General features: G+C 35.5%; 2 protein-coding genes across 2 annotated transcripts; both read left to right on the forward strand.

Annotated features, from left to right (window-relative positions):
- The first annotated feature begins 4914 nt into the window (after positions 1-4914).
- LOC105157170 (Glycosyl hydrolase family 47 protein) lies at positions 4915-11818 on the forward strand. Its single transcript, XM_011073484.3, has 15 exons — positions 4915-5247; positions 6522-6564; positions 6662-6727; positions 6804-6865; positions 6987-7086; positions 7304-7486; positions 8257-8305; positions 8411-8590; positions 8697-8817; positions 9182-9263; positions 9345-9430; positions 9570-9670; positions 10207-10348; positions 10522-10672; positions 11273-11818. Exons 1-15 carry the CDS (start codon positions 5111-5113, stop codon positions 11498-11500), a joined length of 1731 nt encoding a protein of 576 aa, XP_011071786.1. The 5' UTR covers positions 4915-5110; the 3' UTR covers positions 11501-11818.
- A 131-nt stretch (positions 11819-11949) lies between these two features.
- LOC105157393 (uncharacterized) lies at positions 11950-14829 on the forward strand. Its single transcript, XM_088878790.1, has 2 exons — positions 11950-12329; positions 12473-14829. The coding sequence occupies exon 2, from the start codon at positions 12544-12546 to the stop codon at positions 14551-14553; it is 2010 nt and encodes a 669-aa protein (XP_088734916.1). The 5' UTR covers positions 11950-12329; positions 12473-12543; the 3' UTR covers positions 14554-14829.
- The last annotated feature ends 4647 nt before the right edge of the window (positions 14830-19476 follow it).

Here is a 19476-nt window from a genome sequence, read left to right on the forward strand (position 1 = left end):
TCATTCCATTGAAAATGTGCTCCTGCTCGATTTTTTCAGCTTGGTTTTGCAGATGACCTGTTGCTATTTTGTAAATCTGATATGAATTCTATAGGGGTCTTCAAGCAGGGCCTAGATATGTTCGCATCTTGGTCGGGTCTACGGCTTAAAATGCACATAAGAGCCACCTTATTATCTCTCGCTCGGTACACGGGATTCGAGAAGAGTTGTTGGTGATGCTGGAATTCCAGGAAGGCAGTTACCGATGAGATACTTGGGATTTTTTCTCCACTCGTCTCGATTTTTTATAACAGATTGTCAGCCATTGTCATTGAAAATTGACCAATGCATTAAAAGATGAGAAGGTCTGGCGTTGTCCTATGCTGGGAGGATTCAGATCATCAAATCTATCCTTATGGCGTTGAACATTTACTGGGCCTCAGCGTTCCTATTGCCTAAAGGTATTATAAAGGAGATTGAGAAGCGACTTCGAGCGTTCTTGTGGAAAGGGGGGGACGACTAGGGGGTATGCCAAGGTGGCATGGCAAGATGTATGTAAGCCGTTATTGGAAGGTGGTCAGGGCTTACGAGACATTGCTACCTTAAATCAGGCTTTAATGTGTAAGAAGCTCTGTGACGTTATAAGGTGTAATAGGACGTCTATATGGGTGGAGTGACTCTATCATGGGTGGTTGCGAAATATATCTATTTAGGCGGTTCGAAACCGTGGGGATTCGTGGGGTTGGCGGAAACTACTTCATCTATGATCCCTTATTCGGACGATGGTGGACTTTCGGGTTGGTAATAGGGCTACGTTCTATCTTTGGCAGGATCCTTGGCACCATCTTGGGCCCCTTATTGCTAGATTTTCCCATGGACCGCCACTCCCTGAGCTTGGGATTTCTACCAAGCTCAGCAGCGTTATCATAGAGGGGCAATGGCATGGCCCTTCATTATAGACGTTAAGTGGTTGGAGATTTTACAGTCATTGCCTCAGATTCATGGTGGTGTTGATCGCATCATTTGGCAATATGAAAATAGTAGTCCTATATCCACATCTTTATACCGGTCACTGGTCCTTCCAGGACCCAAGGTAGGTTGGTCTGTCTTCACAATTCTTGGGTTCCCTCAAAATTCCCAGGCATAATTTTATTATATAGCTTGCTATATTGGAGAAACTTTCGACAGCTGATAAACCATGGTTCTCTTACCTAGGCGCCTGTATTCTATGTAATGAAGGCACGAATGAGACACATAGGTACTTATTCTTCCGATGCCGCTATACCTTACGATGCCTTATAGCTATTCGACGATCTGTTCGCTTCAATTGGCCGAACCGAGACTAGCCAATGGACATAGATTGGGCTACAAGAAAATAGAGAGGTCAACACATTATTAATCTGGCTTATCATGCGCTATTGACTTCATATGTGTATCATATTTGGAAGGAACGGAACTTGAGATGTTTTGAGCAGTCTGAGCGAGAACCGACCGCACTTGCTGGATTCATTGTGGAAGAGGTTAGACAGATGATTCTTAGTGTTTTTTAGCTCGCTCTGTTAGTTCTTGTGCGTTATATAGACTTTGGCATATCCCTTGGCCTATCGAGGGAGACGTCACTCATTGAGCACTGTTGTACTGTACGATTGTACTATTTATTTAATGAAAATTATATTTACCTAAAAAAAATTGATCGGACAAGTATGAACTCCCAATTTAAATAGGTTATATGTGACTCACATAATGAATTCCAGCGAAATTAAAGCAAACTAGACTAAAAAATTGACATATTATAAGAATTATTGTCCTTATTCGCTATTTTAGAATGATCTCGACCAAAAGTGTCACAACTCCTAAGAAATTGAGCCAAAATTATTTTTTTCTAAAAATAAATATTAAAAAAATTAGCAAACAGAAAATAAGTGAGACACCAGAAAATCCATCTCCCTTAATATGTAGAGTACTAGTATATGTGGCACACACAATTACTTTTAAATTTTAAAAATAATTATTATTTTGAAAATTATATTAATTACATAAGTAAAAAATATATAAAAAAAATGAGATAATTACACCGTTCTCTTTAAGGTTTTGTGTAATTATATATAGACCGTCTATGGTTTGAAAAAAATCATATGTAGTACCCTTGATGTTTTTTTCATCATAAAAATAGATCTCTACATCAGTGAAAAATGACTGAATTTACTAATATTAGTAAAAAAAATAAAAAAAATTATATTTACCACCGACTAATTTATTATAGGTACAATAATTTTTTCAAATCAAACTATCTTTATACATATTCCCACGGGCTAATGCATGTGAGGAGATATATCTTTATCCTTACAAGGATAGTTTGGTTTTAAAAAATTTATTTGATCTGCAATTAGTTAGTAGTAAGTTAATCGGAGGTAACCATGGTTGCTTGTTCAATTTTCTGGCAATATATCAGTAAATTCCGTCAATTCTGACTAACATAACAATTTATTTATTGGACGAAAATAAATATCATGGGTATTCGATGTAATTTTTCAAATAATAAGAAATTTATTTATAATTACATCAAACTTTTTGAGAGAGTGTTGTAATTATCTCAAAAAATTATGAGAGAAAAATGAAAGTTAATAAAAAAAATTTCAGACCACAAAAAAATAAGACATAAATAACTCCTCTTCCTTATAATAGAGTATAAATATATAGAAATTCCTTTAATTTCAAAAAAGTGGGCAATCATTAAAATTTAGGGGATATTATTTTCTTGTTATTGTTGATCGATTTAACAAAATGTTGGAAATTCAGAACGACGTTGTCTAGGATAAATTACGACAGTCTTTTGAGATTTTGCATAATTATGAATATTTTATTATTATTTGAAAAAAATACAAATATCTTTTGATATTTGATGAAATTATATAATCCTTAGATGGATAGATAAAATTGTCAACTTTGTCCTTACTGTATTTTTTTATTTTTTAAAATTAAAATCTTATAAGAAAATCGAACAGGGTGGATGGATTTTTTTTTAAAACTATAAAAAAAAATTATCCACTTAGTCCATAAAAAAAATTAAAATTATAATTTTTAGTTCACAAAGATATTTTGGTCAGTTTACCATAAAAAAATAGATGGAACCTAACGGATTGGGCTAATTGTTAGACGGCCGTTCAAATTAGGGGGTATTGGTAATTTTTTAAACAACAAAGGGGTATTCGTAATTATGCTAAATCTTGAGAGAGGTTGTTGTAATTTACCCGAATTTTAACGTGGACTTTGATCGGTTTAAAAGTCAATATGAAAAATAATATTATTTGTTGGTTTCAATTTCATTTTCAATTTAAAATACAGTGAAAATGAAAATATATTTATTTAAAAGTTTTATTAAAAATGTTTTATAATCATTCTAATATTTTTTATATACTTACATATATGTATATATTTATTGGAAAACAGCACAAAAGTTAATTTAATAAATTTATTTTGATTATGATATGCAATACATGATAAATTCACGATACACCGATGTTGATTGATGGCACCCAGTCATTATTTGTTCGTGTCCAGTCAACTGAATATGTGTTAATTATTGAAGTGATATGTCTGTTTTAATTAAATGGCATATCCTTCGACTGAAATGACGCGATCATTGGAATAAATATGTGGCTTTTCAATTTGACAAGTTATAACCTTTTAAACATTATCTTTTTTAATTGAACATGTCTATTGGGCTCAATTGTTTTAATAATATAAAAATAAATAAAAATTGCAAAAGTAAAATGAATTTGTAACTTTCACATAACTAATGGAAGTTGTTGCTTGGAGTAGCCACTTCTGAATTATTTTTATTAATTTGAGAATATATTTTTTTATAATAAATCAAAAGTTTTAAAACGGCATGTAATATTATAATGTGAACAAATATTTGACAAAAACAAAGAACATACGCCATTAACAATGGGGGGTTCAGTAATACCACAATGGTTGAAGGGTCTTCTTGAATGTCTTTAAGATAAAATAGGGTGCTCACTCTTATGCTTAAGTTAGTAATTGAATTTGGAAGGAAAAATTGATAAAAACGTGAGATAACGGTGGAATGAATGATGTGGAGTGATCGAATATGAAAATAGAAGCTAAAATGAGCTTTTAGAATGCAAAAAATGACCAGTGATATTTATAGGGGGATTGAGAGTAGAATCCGAAAGTTAGTTGTAGCAAGTTGCGTACAGTTGGAAAGCATTGAGGTCAGCTAACTGAGAAAAGAATCAGAATAGTATTTGAACTTATTTGGGCAAACTTACGACTGTTTGAGTGTTCTTTGTCCTGTCAACCCAAAAATCTGGTAAGTTGTTATTAATTTATTGTTTTGACGAATTCCACTGATATAGGTAATCGCTGGAGATTTTATAAGGCGATGTAAATTTGAAATGTGAGAGTTTGTCTAACGTGGAGTTCTTGCTGTTTGCCGAGTCGGACATGTTTTTTAGCATGCCATGTTAGTTTTAAGTACAGAAAATATAGGTTTGATACCTTTGTTATGGGCCAGCAATGTTAGGCTTGCTGTCCTGATCGGTGGGACTATTCCTTTCTTTTAGACTTGGAAAAATAATTAATATTTATTACAATTACATCATTTTGACTATATATATATATTATATTTACTCCTTTACAATTATAAAAATATTACTAGAAAAATGTCGAATACGACTAAAATTGAATTTTATGTAATATTTTTTTGTTGATGTCATTATTTTCGTCCAAATATTAATAAAAAGAGGTTAGCTGCAACGAAAAATTCTCGAAAGGATTATAAGTATAATTTTAAAATATTTTGAGAGAAAATATAATTTAATAATTTTAAAGGGGTCTAAGTGCAATTAAACTAAAAAATTAAGTATGCAATTTTCATCTTTCTTTGTTTCCTACCAAGATAGAAAAGGAAAAGAAAAGAAAACAAAAGAAAGCGACTGATTCCTCAGAGAACACTGCAATCCTATATGCTGTCTCATTGCCGAAGCACAACCCCGATCCCGAAGCCCAACCCCCCGTCCCCCACCACATCCCCCCACCCGCGCCCCCACCCTCGCCCTTTCAGGCAATCCAGGGAAAGGCTCTTTTGATTGTACATAGCGAATCCATGTCGCCTGGAAACAGACGGACATGGGCGCTCATATTTCTGTTGATTATTTCAAACTTTTACATCGAAACCTCCGCGTCCAAGCTGGACCCTTTTGCGGCTAAGAAGAAGCGCATGAGTGAGAAAGTTCGAAAGATGTAAAATGATCTCCACCTGATTTTACACTCTCATTCCTTTCCAAAATTTGCATCAATTGTAAAGTGTTGGCACCTAATTGTATTATTTTTTGGGTGTCCTTTTTTTTGTTTGTGTGAAATTTGACCGTTTGTGCATAATCTTGTTATGTTTGTAGTCATTGATAGTCCTGTAGCAATTGCTTGATGTGTTGCATTGAGTAGTTTGTGTGTTAGATTTTGCTGAATTCTGGTGGTGGGCATGGAGATGACCAATTCTAAACTCAATCTAGTGAAGGGGTATTTGATAATTGGGACACCTTCATGGCGTTGCCTTGAACTAGTTAAATTCCCCATTGTCAAGGTTGCAACCAGAAACGTGCCTTAATAAACTAAAAACGTTTGGAGTGAGAAATATTTGCAGACCCTATAGTCCCTGATTTGATTATGTTTTAGTAGGAGTAGTACAATTATTTGACTTCGTGTGATGGCACAGATTCAGGCGTTTGCATTGAAGTGGGAAAATTCATGTATAAGAATATTCTTTGCCTGACTTAATTTTCTTGTTCGAAATCATACTTATTCTATTTCTCTCTTAAGTTCTAGTTAGTTTTCTTGTATGCTATGACTTGAGGGTCATATGTAAGAGTAAGAAATGTAACGCGTCTCCACCAAAAGAAGTTATCATTAAATGAAAATCTTGGTCATGATCTTGTTGATAATGCACTTGAAGGGTTGTTTTGTACTATTGTGTTTAACATTCATGGGTTTGCTGATACTAGGTTGATAGTAATTGTTAATAGAATTAACTATACCAACTCTATCAAACTATTAATTGGTTTAGGTTTTGCCGATGAAGATGCAGTTTTTTTAAAGCTAATATTTATGTTAGTATTTAGCTTTCTTGTTAAGTCTTTCACCTTTGTAGAGCATACGAGAGGGGCACTCCAGCAAATGTGTTAGTTGAAAGGCACTCCAGAAAATGATATCTTAGCTGTCACTTTCAATTAAATTGATCTGTATAGCTTTCACTGCGAATTCTCTAATTTACCATTTATGTAGAAAACAACGCTGTAAGTTCTTTAATGCATGGCAACTGAATCAGTCACGGGGATGGTGTAACATGTATCTGTAGCAGTTAATGACATATTAGATGTACTTTTATGATATTGCTACTGGATTTTTGCATATGAGTAAAGGAAGTCAAATTTAGGAGTACCAGACATGCAAAATAACCAATCAAACTCGCGTTCTGTTAACTCAAGTGTTCGTGACTAACTTGTTTTCTTCCATGTCAGGTTTTACCATGCCTATGACAACTATATGATGTATGCTTTTCCGGTTAGTCCTTAATTACTCACTTTTATAATATCATTCGAAATTCTTTTACCATAAGTAACATGGTCTGGATATTGAATTCAAATTACTCCCCTTTCAGCATGATGAATTAAAGCCTCTGACCAAATCTTTCACAGATTCTCTGAGTGAGCTTGGAAATTTGAAGGTGAGTATGTAACTGAAGAAATTTGTTATAACAGCAAAAGACATGTTAAATAACTTCATCTTCCCTCAAATTTTAGCTTGAACATCTACCACAAGGGTATAACGGATCAGCTCTCAGCCTCATTGAATCACTTTCCAGGTATGATGATCCTTTGTGTTATAGTTTTAGCATTAAAGAAACTGAAGCCGTTCAGCTGTTTCCGGCTGGAACCCAAGGTGGATTTTCATCCTAACATACTCTTCTGGTCTTCCACTCTCAGCCTTGCGATCTTGGGAAACCATACTGAGTTTGAAAAGGCTGTTCTTTGGCTATCAGAAAATCTATCATTCGATGTTGATGCGAGGATAAATCTTTTTGAGGTAACTTATTGACTGTATGGTTTTTGTATTTTGAAATAACCTATTATTGATTGAAAGCGCCATTTGACGTAGGTGCGTTTTGTTTTATCATTATTTGTGTTTATAGTGGCTGTATTTGTTATGATATCTTACACACTTGATAACCAAGTTTTCTGTTATTTATCATGTTTAATTGGTGTTTTTTGATTGTTTTTTCCCCTGGCCTGATATTCTGTAGTGCAACATAAGAGTACTTGGAGGACTTGTGTCTGCTCATATTCTTGCAACTGATTCTACAAACAGGTTAACTAAAGGAACTTACAAAAATCAACTTCTTGTCCTGGCTAAGGAGTTGGGACAGCGGTTTTTACCTGCATTTGATACCCCCACCGGACTGCCTTATGCATGGATCAATTTAAAGGTACCATGTGAAATCTGTGTTAAGTAGCCTGGACGCTAATTTTAGTTTATGTACTGATGGAAAGTGCACTGTAGAGTTCTATTTATGTGTTTTTACTTTTAGAATCACTAACCTATGTCTGTCTAGTATGTGTCTACTAACGCTTGCCACAGTTATAGCTTACTGTACTTCTTTTTAACATGGTGAAACTGGTAAACATGTAAAATAAATAACATGGAACCTTGTTGTCTCTGTTCCTAATCTATGTTAGACGATGAACTGGGTGCATTTAAAGAACATCTGCCACCTCATGTTTGAAAATGCAGTCGCTTGTATAACAGTGAAAAATAAATAACGTTCATGGTAAATGGGGAACCTGTTTGATTTTGGATAACCACAAATGATGGTATGTCATTTCTTAATAATTGGAGAGAGCTTGTATCTTACAGATTGCAAAGGCTGTGTATATGAATTAATAAATTAATTACTTCTCATTCTACCAAAGATGGAAATAAGCATTTATTTGGTTCTAGGGCTAGAATCTGAAAGAGAAAGTGCTTGTCAAGTTGTTGCATTTGCCAAAACTGTGAACCTTCATCTCCTGGCAGAAGTTTCTGCTCCAATGTGCATGATAAATATAATTCATACAGTTTCTGTTAACTCTTTTTGCTTCTAAAGTTGCGAAGGTTCTTGTTTGGTTTCATTGTTATTTTACATCTAGCATTGTGAGTAATGACACGGTGCTTGTGTATTGTTTCTTATGCTGTATTACTGCAAAATTCTGTGTACAGTACGGCGTGATGGAGAACGAGACAACCGAAACAAGCACATCTGGTTGTGGTATGGGACCTCTCTGTCCCTCCCACTTGCACACAAGCACTTGTGCTTTGTTGGTTGTATATATGCATTTCCCAATAATTGCTAATTTTCTTTAGCTGATTGTAGGTTCTCTAATTCTTGAAATGGGAGCACTATCACATTTGACTGGTGACCCAAGATTTGAATCTGCTGCTTTACGTGCTCTACACAAGTTGTGGAGCATGAGGAGTTCTTTAAATCTTTTGGGGACAACTCTTGATGTAGAAACTGGGGAGTGGATTGAACACTCATCTGGAATTGGGGCTGGTGTGTTTAGTTTCTAGATTGTGTACCAATTTTTTTTTTTTGACTGCTCTATATCAAAAGATTCTTTTCCACACATCTCTCATATCATCTTTGTTGTCTTTCGCAGGGGTTGATTCCTTTTACGAATACCTTCTTAAAGCCCACCTTTTATTTGGAAGGGACGAACTTTGGAGGATGTTTCAGTCTGCGTACCTTGCTGTACAAAAATATTTTAGACATGGCCCTTGGTAATAAACTGAATCAACATTTCCGGTTTCTAAAATATATAATTGTTATATGCGCTTAGCATTTCTTCGTTAATTGAGGTGTAAAATACCCTTTCCCCTCATCTACCATCGCCTGAATAGATAAAGTCTGAAAAAACTTGATTCCCTTCTTTTCTTCCTTCCTCTCCCTTTTACTTTTAAATTCTCCTTCATTTTTCCATCTATTTGTAAATTGCTTTTATGGTTGGAACAAGGGTTATATTTGTAAAATTTCTTTATCCCTTATTCTCTCAAAGGCAGAGCTTTATTTGCTCTAGTTTTGCTTTAGTGCCTGACTTGGAGTTACCAGATTGGTATTCACCCAAAGCATTTACACTGTCATCAGGTACCATGAAGCCGACATGAGGACAGGAAGAGCAACATATTGGCAACTTACCAGCCTTCAAGCCTTTTGGCCCGGTCTTCAGGTAAACCTTTACAACTCTACCTTGTTCTTCAGTTATCAATTTGAGTATAGGGACCATTCTTGATTTTTGTGAGGTAGTCAGGTTCTTGTTGGGGACGTTCCTGCTGCTAACTCATCACATCGAGAATTTTTCTATGTATGGCAGAAGTTTGGAGTTTTACCAGAGAGGTATTGTGTTTTGTTGTTTTTCTATATTATAGTTCTTTTAATATAAGTTTTGTGTATTTGTAACGTTTAATTCGTATTGTCTGCAGTTTTACTTCATTTCCTAGAGTAGATTATGATGTATAACTATTCTGTCATTTAGATATCTTCTTGACCGTCAAATGCTGCACCCTACTGAGAAATACTATCCATTACGGCCAGAGTTGGCAGAATCAACATTTTACCTATATCAAGCAACCAAAGGTATTTTATTGTTGTGTTATATTATTTTGCAAATTAATTTGCATCAAGCGTTAGGACTGGTGAATTAACTGCTTGTGTTCATCAACATCAGAATGTCTGAATTTATTAGGCTTTGATGGGGATGGACGTCTACTTTGTGAGAAACGTGTCTGGGACAAATTTTCATCTGAAACATATGTTTGGTTGGCATCCTTGCCAAAAGTCCCAAAAGAATTATTCCTGATCTTTCTCCCACCTACCATCCTTAGGAAGCAGACAATTGGAGATATTTTAAGCCCTGAAATCCCTATCCGAGAGATTTTTTCTATAAGATAATAACAACCCACTCAAGTTGGTGTCATAAACAAACACAGGTCTCTAAACATATCCTGACAGAAAAGACATGACACATTAATAATCATCGAACTATCCCATTTTTATAGAACAATCCATCCAAACACATAGCTAAAACAATTTCTCATGTCTTTATTACATTTGCTCTACCTCCCTAGTGACCATTTGAGATTCATTCAATTATAAATCTTCACTTTCTACAGATCCGTGGTATCTCGAAGTGGGCGAGTCGATTGTGGATTCGCTGAATTTGCACACACGAGTTGAAGGTGGCTTTGCTAGCATTAGAGATGTGACAACGATGGAATTGGAAGATCATCAGCATAGTTTCTTCCTTGCTGAGACGTGAGTCTTACTATTCTGCTAGATTCCACAACGCATGTAACATAAACTGTGTATATCCTGTTTCTAGCATTTATGTAGTCATAAAACTTTGATTAAGGCTTGCGCATATAAGACAGCTATGGCTATTCATGAGTAATCTCCTGAGGTACTTCTTGTGTTCCTTTTCTCTGCAGGTGCAAATACTTGTATCTTCTCTTTGATGATTCATTCTTGGTCAATAAAAATTACATATTCACAACGGAAGGACACCCTCTGCCTATTTTAAGCTCTTGGCATGAGAGACTTCCTGAGGCCTATCTCCCCAGTAATTGGACATCCGTTAAGGTTTTGCTTTTGCTCCCTCTGCAGTTAGATTACGAATTTATGTTTCATACTGCTACAGTTATTGTTCTTTCTTTTCTGGCAATCATCTCGTCTTTGGCTATCTCTCTTTCATTACTTCTATTCACTTAGTTTAAATGGTTGTCTAAATGCATTTTTGCTGGCTTGACCATTGGAACTTTAATATTCACAAGATTTGAGTTCTTTATCTCAGATTTGAAGGGTTTGTAGATAAGGAATACCATTGAAGTTTGAGATGTCTGATTATCTTTGTGACAAGAGCACCAACAGAGTGCTCAGATTTGATGATTCTGGCTCCAGTAATATTAATGGGCTTGAAAGGACAGAACACAATTTAAAAGATATTGATCAATGGTTCATCTAGGAAAAGAATAAACATGTGATTGTGTGATGTAGCATTGAGTAATAGGAACAGCGAAAAGGTAGTGTACTTCGCTGCACTGCTCATAAGAGTGAATTGAATTTAGTGGATTCAGAAATACAACTACTTAATGCAATATCATTCCTGTCCAAGAACTATGTTGATACTTACATTTTCTGTAGATCTGTCATTTTATTAAAATGGAATCTACATAATTGCAGAGTGAAGAGCAACCGAAACGAGCTAGTGCAATGTCTTTGAGAATTTGTCCAGCTTCCACACTGAACTACAGAAACAGCCGTCCGCCGCTTGAGAGCGTTTGCCATATCCCTGATGCGCGTTCCGACCACAGATGTCTCAGTGATGAGGATTGTGGTGTCGATTCAACCACCTGTAGAAGAAGATCGTGTAGCATGGCTGGCTACTGTGGGCTATGGCTGTCCATATGAGAGAGCTTTATACGGGCAAGTAATTTGTTCTTGCAGAAAATTCTTTCAAGATCGGAAATAAAGAAAGCCCTTTTCTTGGAAACCACAGGATTAAAGTTATTAGCTTCATAGGTATGTTCTTACACCATTCAGTAGATGTAGGGAAAGGCGAAGAGATCTATTACATGTAGCACAGAATTAATTTTGCAACGTAATTGTACCATAGGTGTCGGTAAACGGCAAGTAAGTTATGCCAAGATATTCTGGCAATGACTATAATCTTATTACAGTTCGTGGATAGAACTTCGTCAGAAATCAAAAGGAAGTATTTTGTGATAATCTTCAGTTTCCCTTTCTCGAGTGCACGTGCAAATCCTTCAATTCTAATTATAGTAACAAGTATGTATTGAAATTATAGTAACAAGTATATCAAGACATACCATTCAGATAACATTAAGCTGCGACGAAAACAGTTGAAGTTCATACAAATTTGTTAAAACCTAATCCACTTCCACAAAATTTGTGATCCAAAATTATGTGAGTTGGTTTATGTGCAAGTGTGTCTTAGGGGTTTACCTAAAACGTCTTTTCCTAGAATAGTAAAATGTGCGTGCCTGAGTAATGGTGGTCGTAGGTTTTCTACATAAATAGATATATATACTTGCACGTTTGCTGGTTCTTGAATAAGGTTGTAACAGTCGCTTTCGATTTAATGATACGATAAGCCAAGAAGACAATTGTTTCTCACCTCATCACTTGCTTAAACCGTTTATTCCACCTGCCACACTCTCTCCGGCCTCTGCGGCCACTGCGGATGCCACCTTTTTCCCTCTCATGGCCATGCAGATAGGTATAAATCTTTTCATCTTCTCTTAACCCCCTTAAAACAAACATGCATGGAAATGCAGAACTGATATGCTAACACGTCGCCGTGCCGTTTCTTGATCGCCCCAAACTCCGAAGGAGGATTCACGTTCTGTTTCTTGATTTCAGAAATGGGAAGAACATAGAGACAGAGAGAGAGAATCTTGGATTGTATTTAGAGAGAGGAGTCCGCCGTGATAATGGCGGACATAGTAAAAGAAATCCTCTCAAAACCGATACAGTGCGCAGACGAGATCATAAAGTCGGCGGACCAGGCCAGCTCTTTCCCGCAGGAATGCCTCGAGATCAAGGCCAAGACAGAGAAACTCCTGTCACTCCTCAGGCAGGCGGCGAGGGCCAGCGGAGACCTCTACGAGCGGCCCACCCGCCGCATCATCGACGATACCGAGCAAGTCCTCGATAAGGCTCTCGGCCTCATCTTCAAATGCCGCGCCAATGGCCTCCGCCGCGTTTTCACCATCATCCCCCCAGCTGCCTTCAGGAAAATATCCCAACAGCTCGAGAATTCCATTGGCGACGTCTCGTGGCTCCTCCGCGTGTCGACGCCGGCGGATGACCGAGACGATGAGTATCTTGGGCTGCCGCCGATCGCGGCGAATGAGCCGATTCTGTGTTTGATTTGGGAACAGATAGCGACTCTGTGCTCGGGTTCGTTAGAGGATCGCACTGATGCTGCTGCTTCGCTGGTGTCTTTAGCGCGGGACAATGACCGGTACGGCAGTTTGATCATTGAAGAAGGTGGGGTGCCGCCATTGTTGAAGCTGGCCAAGGAAGCGAGGATGGAAGGGCAGGAGCACGCCACCAGGGCTATTGGGCTGCTGGGGAGGGACCCCGAAAGCGTTGAAACGATTGTGAATGCTGGTGTCTGCCAGGTGTTTGCAAAAATCCTCAAAGAAGGACACATGAAGGTTCAGGTTGTAGTGGCTTGGGCTGTCTCGGAATTGGCTGCTCATCACCGCAAGTGTCAAGATCCTTTTGCTCAGACTAACGCCATTCGTTTGCTGGTCAGTCATCTTGCTTTCGAGACCATTCAGGAACATAGCAAGTACACTATACCCGCTAAAGATTCCGTGTCGATGCTCTCGGTGACGATGGCTAATCCAAATTCAAACAAGAACAAGAATGGTGAGCGTTGGAGCAGAAACAAGGAGGACGATCGGCAGTTTCAGAGTCACATTAGGTCCCCAATGGATAATAAAACAACAATCCAAATGCACGACGTAGTGGCAAATACTATGGCCAAGAATTCGAGTACGTTGCAGACAGGAACAACAGAAGGCCAATCACAGCCTCAGGGCAACGGTGCCAACGAGAACAAGAAAACTAACAACCAAACTCATCAACTTCAAGATAACCATCGCCAGCATAAGCGTAACCACCACAAGGTCAATGCCTTTCCTGGAAGTAGCATTAAGCGTCGTGAATTTGAAGATCCAGCTACAAAGGCACAAATGAAGTCTATGGCAGCCAGAGCTCTTCGGTACCTGTGTGCAGGAAATATAACAATCTGTCGAAGCATAACAGAGTCTAGAGCTCTACTATGCCTTGCCGCTTTATTGGAGAAGGGTACCGAGGATGTTAAATACAATTCAGCCATGGCCCTGATGGAGATCACAGGACTGGCTGACAAAGATCCAGACTTGCGGCGTTCAGCATTTAAACCTACGGCTCCGGCCGCCAAAGCTGTTGTCGACCAATTTCTTAGGATTATCCAGAGGGAGGAGCAGGATTTGCTCATTCCCAGCATCAGGTCTATCGGGAACTTGGCAAGAACGTTCCGCGCAACCGAGACAAGATTTATCGGTCCATTGGTGCGTCTTCTTGAGGACAGGGAGCCAGAGGTCATTGCTGAGACAGCAAAAGCACTCAACAAGTTTGCCGGGCCGGACAATTTTCTCCACGACACTCGCTGCAAGTCGATAATCGATGCAGGAGGTACTAAGCACCTGGTTCCTTTGGTTTACTTTGGTGAACAAATGGTGCAGATTCCTTCTTTCATATTACTATGTTACCTTGCCATGCACGTCCCAGAGAGCGAGACGATAGCGCAGGATGATGTCCTCATCGTGCTGGAATGGTCGACAAAACAGCCGAACTTAATGCAAGATAAAGACATCGAAACCTTAGTTTACGAATCGAAAAAGAGAGTGGAACTCTATCAATCCAGAGTCTCAAAAGGATACCATTGATTCAATCCCATTGCATGGTTTGGGATTAGAGAAACTTATGGATTCTTGGAGCTCAAAACATCGTACTTATACGGTGCAGATATCATTAGGTTTTTTAGGATGTGCAGCATAGGTTAACATTTGTACCATATATATATCATGTAATACTTGTTCATTGGTGTCCATCAATGCAGCTTTGTTATAAGCTCCTTCCACTATAGGGTTGTTATGGGCTCTCATGAAATTTGTAATTATAAAATATCTTCTCATTATTTGAACAATTATAATTTATACGTATCTCCCTACATTGGGTTGTCACGATGGGGGTATTTGTTAGACGACTATTAATTCCAAGGGTTATATTTAAATTTTCAAACAACGTGGAAATAATTGTAATTATGACAAATTTCAAGGGAGCATGTTGTAATTTACTTTTATTTTTATTAATTTTTTTTTCTTTTTTTTTTCGGGCAGTGTTGAGTATAAAACATCTTCCATCCCAGTTTGATTTTAGACATTAATGTTACACCCAAATGTATATTGTGTGCGATGTCACTTTTAAATTATGTAGTAAGAATGGGTTTTTGTGCAATTTTTAAATATTAAGGAGCCTTTTGTAACATATTCAAACTTGAGGGACTGTTTGTGTAATTATCCATTTTTTAGGTGGCCGTAGTTTTCTTAGATTAATACTAAGTTTTGGTTTTGTTTTCATTCTCAATTTTCATTATTTTCAACTGAGTTTTCGTTCTTGATTGGGTTTTATACGAAAAATGAAAATATATTTAGATTAATAAGTCTTGTAATAAATTTTCTTACAAAAAAAACGACGCGATAAAATGAAAATATTTTTGAATCAGCAGAATTTTTTGTATGGAAAAAATATGATTAAATAAAAATATATTCGAATTACGATGTTTTGTGATAATATTTTTATTAAAAAATTGTAACATTTTTTTGTATAGAAAGATGTGATATATATAACTTTTTTTTATGAAACTTATGATCAAATTCAAAGGGTCATCCAACCAAATATGACTTTACAGTTTGAAATAGTGTAAAATTTCAATCAATGCAATTTTGATTGAATTGTACTCAAAAAATGAAACATTTGATGGACTCACCACTCAAATAAACATTTAATAATTTTTTAATGATACTTTGGATATATTCATTTTAAATGTCTATTTTATCAAATCTCTATTTTTAGTCCAAATACAATTATTATTTTTTTAAGAGGAAAATGCAAGCAATCCTCTTGTAACATTACAAACGAGCAAATTACCCTTTTATGAAAAAAATTAACAATTTATCTCCCTATATTTTTAAAATACAATAATTTATCTCTCACTTGGATGGCTCTTTTATTACCAAATCTGCTAGGTCCATTTACACTGATCCAGCCCAAGAACCCTACTCGATCCAGCCCACCAACCCGGCCCGGCCCCGGCCCGGCCCGATTAAAAACCTCTAAAACCTACCCTTCACTTTCAACAACTCTCTCTCTCACGCAATCTCCCTACCTCTTGTTTCTCTTTGTTTTTCCTTCTTCTTCATTTTTCAATGGTCTTGAAAATGAACTCCACCGCCCAAATCCTCCTTCTTGTACTACATTTTTACTGTATAAATCCCTGAAAAATATAGACGAATCTTTGAAGCAAAAATCGAGAGTTACACTTGTAATCTTTGTGATATTCCTAAGTGGTTGATTTTTTGTGAACGATCCTAACGATTTGTTGGTGATAATATTGGAGTAAACGTGAGATTGGTTATTGGCCTTTATGGCTGTGTCTTGCCTCTCCGAATCTCGATTTCCTGAGTCGTTTTACTGTTTTATTTTAATATTCAGTTGTAGTATTATTATTCTTGTATATGCATTAGCAAAGTGGTTTGTAATATTAAGGGTTGAAAAACCCACAAATCTGTAATAGTTAAATAGGGCATTCTTGGGGCTTCTGCTGAAGGGATAAATTCCCAACAACTATAATATGTAATTATATAATCAATTTTGAAATTATAAGTTTAAATGTCATATTCACTTTTTTTTCTATAATTAATTATCATATAAATAAGGATAACAGTCTATTGTACTGGGATATTTATTGGTCTGCCGTTAATTCCAAAAAGGTATTTGTAATTTTTCAAATAACAATAAAATATCTATAATTACGACACATATCAGGACAATCATTTATAATTTACTTTATAAATAATTTTGCAATCTTGGGATCAAATTGGACCTAAATATTGTAAATACACTTAGATACCAATATGCAATTATTTTGAAGTTATGAAATATTAAGAACTAAACTATATTGAAAATGAATTTTTCGGTATATTAATGTGGATTAATACTCACCATACAATATTTAGTTTTTTTTTCCTACTTAGGTATTTATATAAGGGAAATACTAGTCCGAAATTTGGCTCGTCGAACCTGAATCAATTATATGCCAAGTACAATATATCTGTCATATGATTGGTGTACAATTCAAAAAAAAATGATCAATCATATAACAAGTATGATACACTTATTCTGTATCTAATTTGGTTCGATAAAATCTAATTCCGACAAGATTTTTCCTATATATATAAATGAAAGGCACATCAAGTAATGTTAGCCACAAGAATTATCAATATACCTAACTCAATCATGGATGAGCATATTTCAAGGCATTAGTGATACGTGTTTAGTTGGTGTGCAAGTCTATATAAATAATTGCTGCACAAATTATAATATTACACTTTAATATTATTTATTGGTATCACATCAACGTATGATTGACATTAAAATTTTTTTGAAAAAAATATTAAAAAAAAGTATATAATTAAATTATTATGTAATTTAAGAATGTAACGCGAACTAATTATTTCATGTGAAATTAGTATATATTATAAAAGTGTGATAAAAGATTCTTCAAAAAAATAATTATAAATAAAATTTATTTAAATTAGATTGATATAAGAATACCGGAAAATGGGATGGTAAGGAAATAGATAAATAAGATACGGCACAATATTAATGTTTAATTTACACTCTTAGAAAATAATTATAATTTTCTTACAAAGTTAAGTTGCAGGATTCAACCGATATAAACAAGAACCAGCTTACAGTAATAGAATCGAGATTTGGTTATGATAAAGTGTTTTTAGTCCGTTTTACATCTCAATGGAGCTGTGATGACGGGCTCATCCACTGAATGGTCATTGTTAATCATGTCAAATATTTCACAACCGTAAGGGACTGTTTCTGGTTACATGAAAAAAAGAATTGCTATGCCGACGTTCCCTCTAGATAATATTTTTTATTTAACCAAAAAAGAGAAAAAAAAAAGTATTATAAGAATTAAAAAATTAATTAAATTCTGCAATTATATTTATTTGGAATATTAGTTCTTAATTCTCTCAATTATTGTGTTGCATTTAAAAATTAATATTCAAGATGTTAACTTTACAGAGGCATTGCAGGACAAGAATTTGACAGTCTGCAAAGTACTTCTTGATAGAAAAAAGTGAAGCATCCCATTTGCATGTATTGTTCATTTCCATTATCATATTTTTAGAAAAGAGCCCAAATGAAGATTCATATTTGATCCCAATTGATTTATTGCTGGTCAAATAAATTTTTTGTTCATCAAATTATTCTTATAAGGGTGAATATATATCTCCTCACATGCCTTAGCGTCCGAAGATATATGAGGGTAATTTGGTCAGAAAAAAATTATTTGACCCGCAATAAGTAAGTAACAGATCAATTCGGGATAATTATGAGTTTCTCATTCAATGTTTTTAGTAATATCAACAAATTCGATGGATTCTGACTTATTAATGTATCTATTTATCAGATAAAAACAAACGTTAGAATACTAGATATAATTTTTCAAACCACAAAGGTCATGTATAGTTACACCAGATTTCAGAATAGAATGATGTAATTATCCCTTGTATTAATAATTCCAGACCAGTATACTATAAATTCTACTGCTAAGATTCAATTAATTTTCACTATTAATCTTAAAATAAGAATAACTCCACTGTGACAACCTTTGTACTTTTTTAAGGTGACAAGTGAAATAATTGAGTAAAAGGAGTTTACCTAATTGTTGTTGCTAAATTAGGTAAACTGGGACCATCAATTATTTTTTGAATTATTTTCTATATTAGGATTTTTTTTTAGAAATTAAAAATTAATTTTATTATTTCAAATCAGAAGGTGGGATATTTTAGTTGGTTACAAGATCTGGATGAGAGAGTTGAATTTTTGGCTCATTTTATTTACAAATATTTTATTTTATACAATTTTTCTTGATGCTTACTAATGTAATACAATATTAAAGGATTATTTGAGTATTTTCTAAAATATTGAAGGGGAGTAATTTAAATAGGGTTTGACACTTCGATACTTAAGTCAGTAATGACCTTAGTGAAAAAATGAAGTAGTTGGAACGCTGAGTAAAGATTTGAGAAATATAGGTTCAGAGTGAGGAAGAATGTGAAGAACGTGTGAAATTTTATAGAAATCGTGAGTTTTGCAGAGAAAATGAGTATGCTGATTTTAATTTGTGTATAAAAGAGCTGAAGTATGAAGTTCGAGTAAAATTACATCTCTTAACCTATCTAAACCTCTATTTATAGGAGCCGAACAAGAAAAAACGGGAGGCGATTGAGCGTAATTTGGATATGTCGGATTCCTTGAAAAGTCTAATCTCAAGAGATATGATTGGTCTAGCTGTATACCATGTCATCCATATCCCGAACGAGCAGGAACATAATCTGTCGTATAAGCATGAAAAGCGTCATTTATAGGAGGAACTAGTTACTTATAGGTTATCATCTTTGTCCAACAAGTTCCAGTTGTCAGGTTTTTCCCCTGCTGATGTCTTCATGGGTTGACATGTCATCCGAGGTGTGGATTATTGCTGACGTGTAAGCTGGGCTGGTTAC

The sequence above is a fragment of the Sesamum indicum genome, linkage group LG3, assembly GCF_026168435.1.
Source record: "Sesamum indicum cultivar Baizhima isolate 11 linkage group LG3, ASM2616843v1, whole genome shotgun sequence".
Taxonomy (NCBI): Eukaryota; Viridiplantae; Streptophyta; class Magnoliopsida; order Lamiales; family Pedaliaceae; genus Sesamum; species Sesamum indicum.

Coding starts and splice junctions, on each gene's coding strand:
- LOC105157170 (XM_011073484.3), top strand. CDS start 5,111: ATGTCGCCTGGAAACAGACGGACATGGGCGCTCATATTTCTGTTGATT. Junction 6,728..6,803: donor GTGAGCTTGGAAATTTGAAG/GTGAGTATGTAA, acceptor CTCAAATTTTAG/CTTGAACATCTACCACAAGG. Junction 8,306..8,410: donor AACAAGCACATCTGGTTGTG/GTATGGGACCTC, acceptor AGCTGATTGTAG/GTTCTCTAATTCTTGAAATG.
- LOC105157393 (XM_088878790.1), top strand. CDS start 12,544: ATGGCGGACATAGTAAAAGAAATCCTCTCAAAACCGATACAGTGCGCA.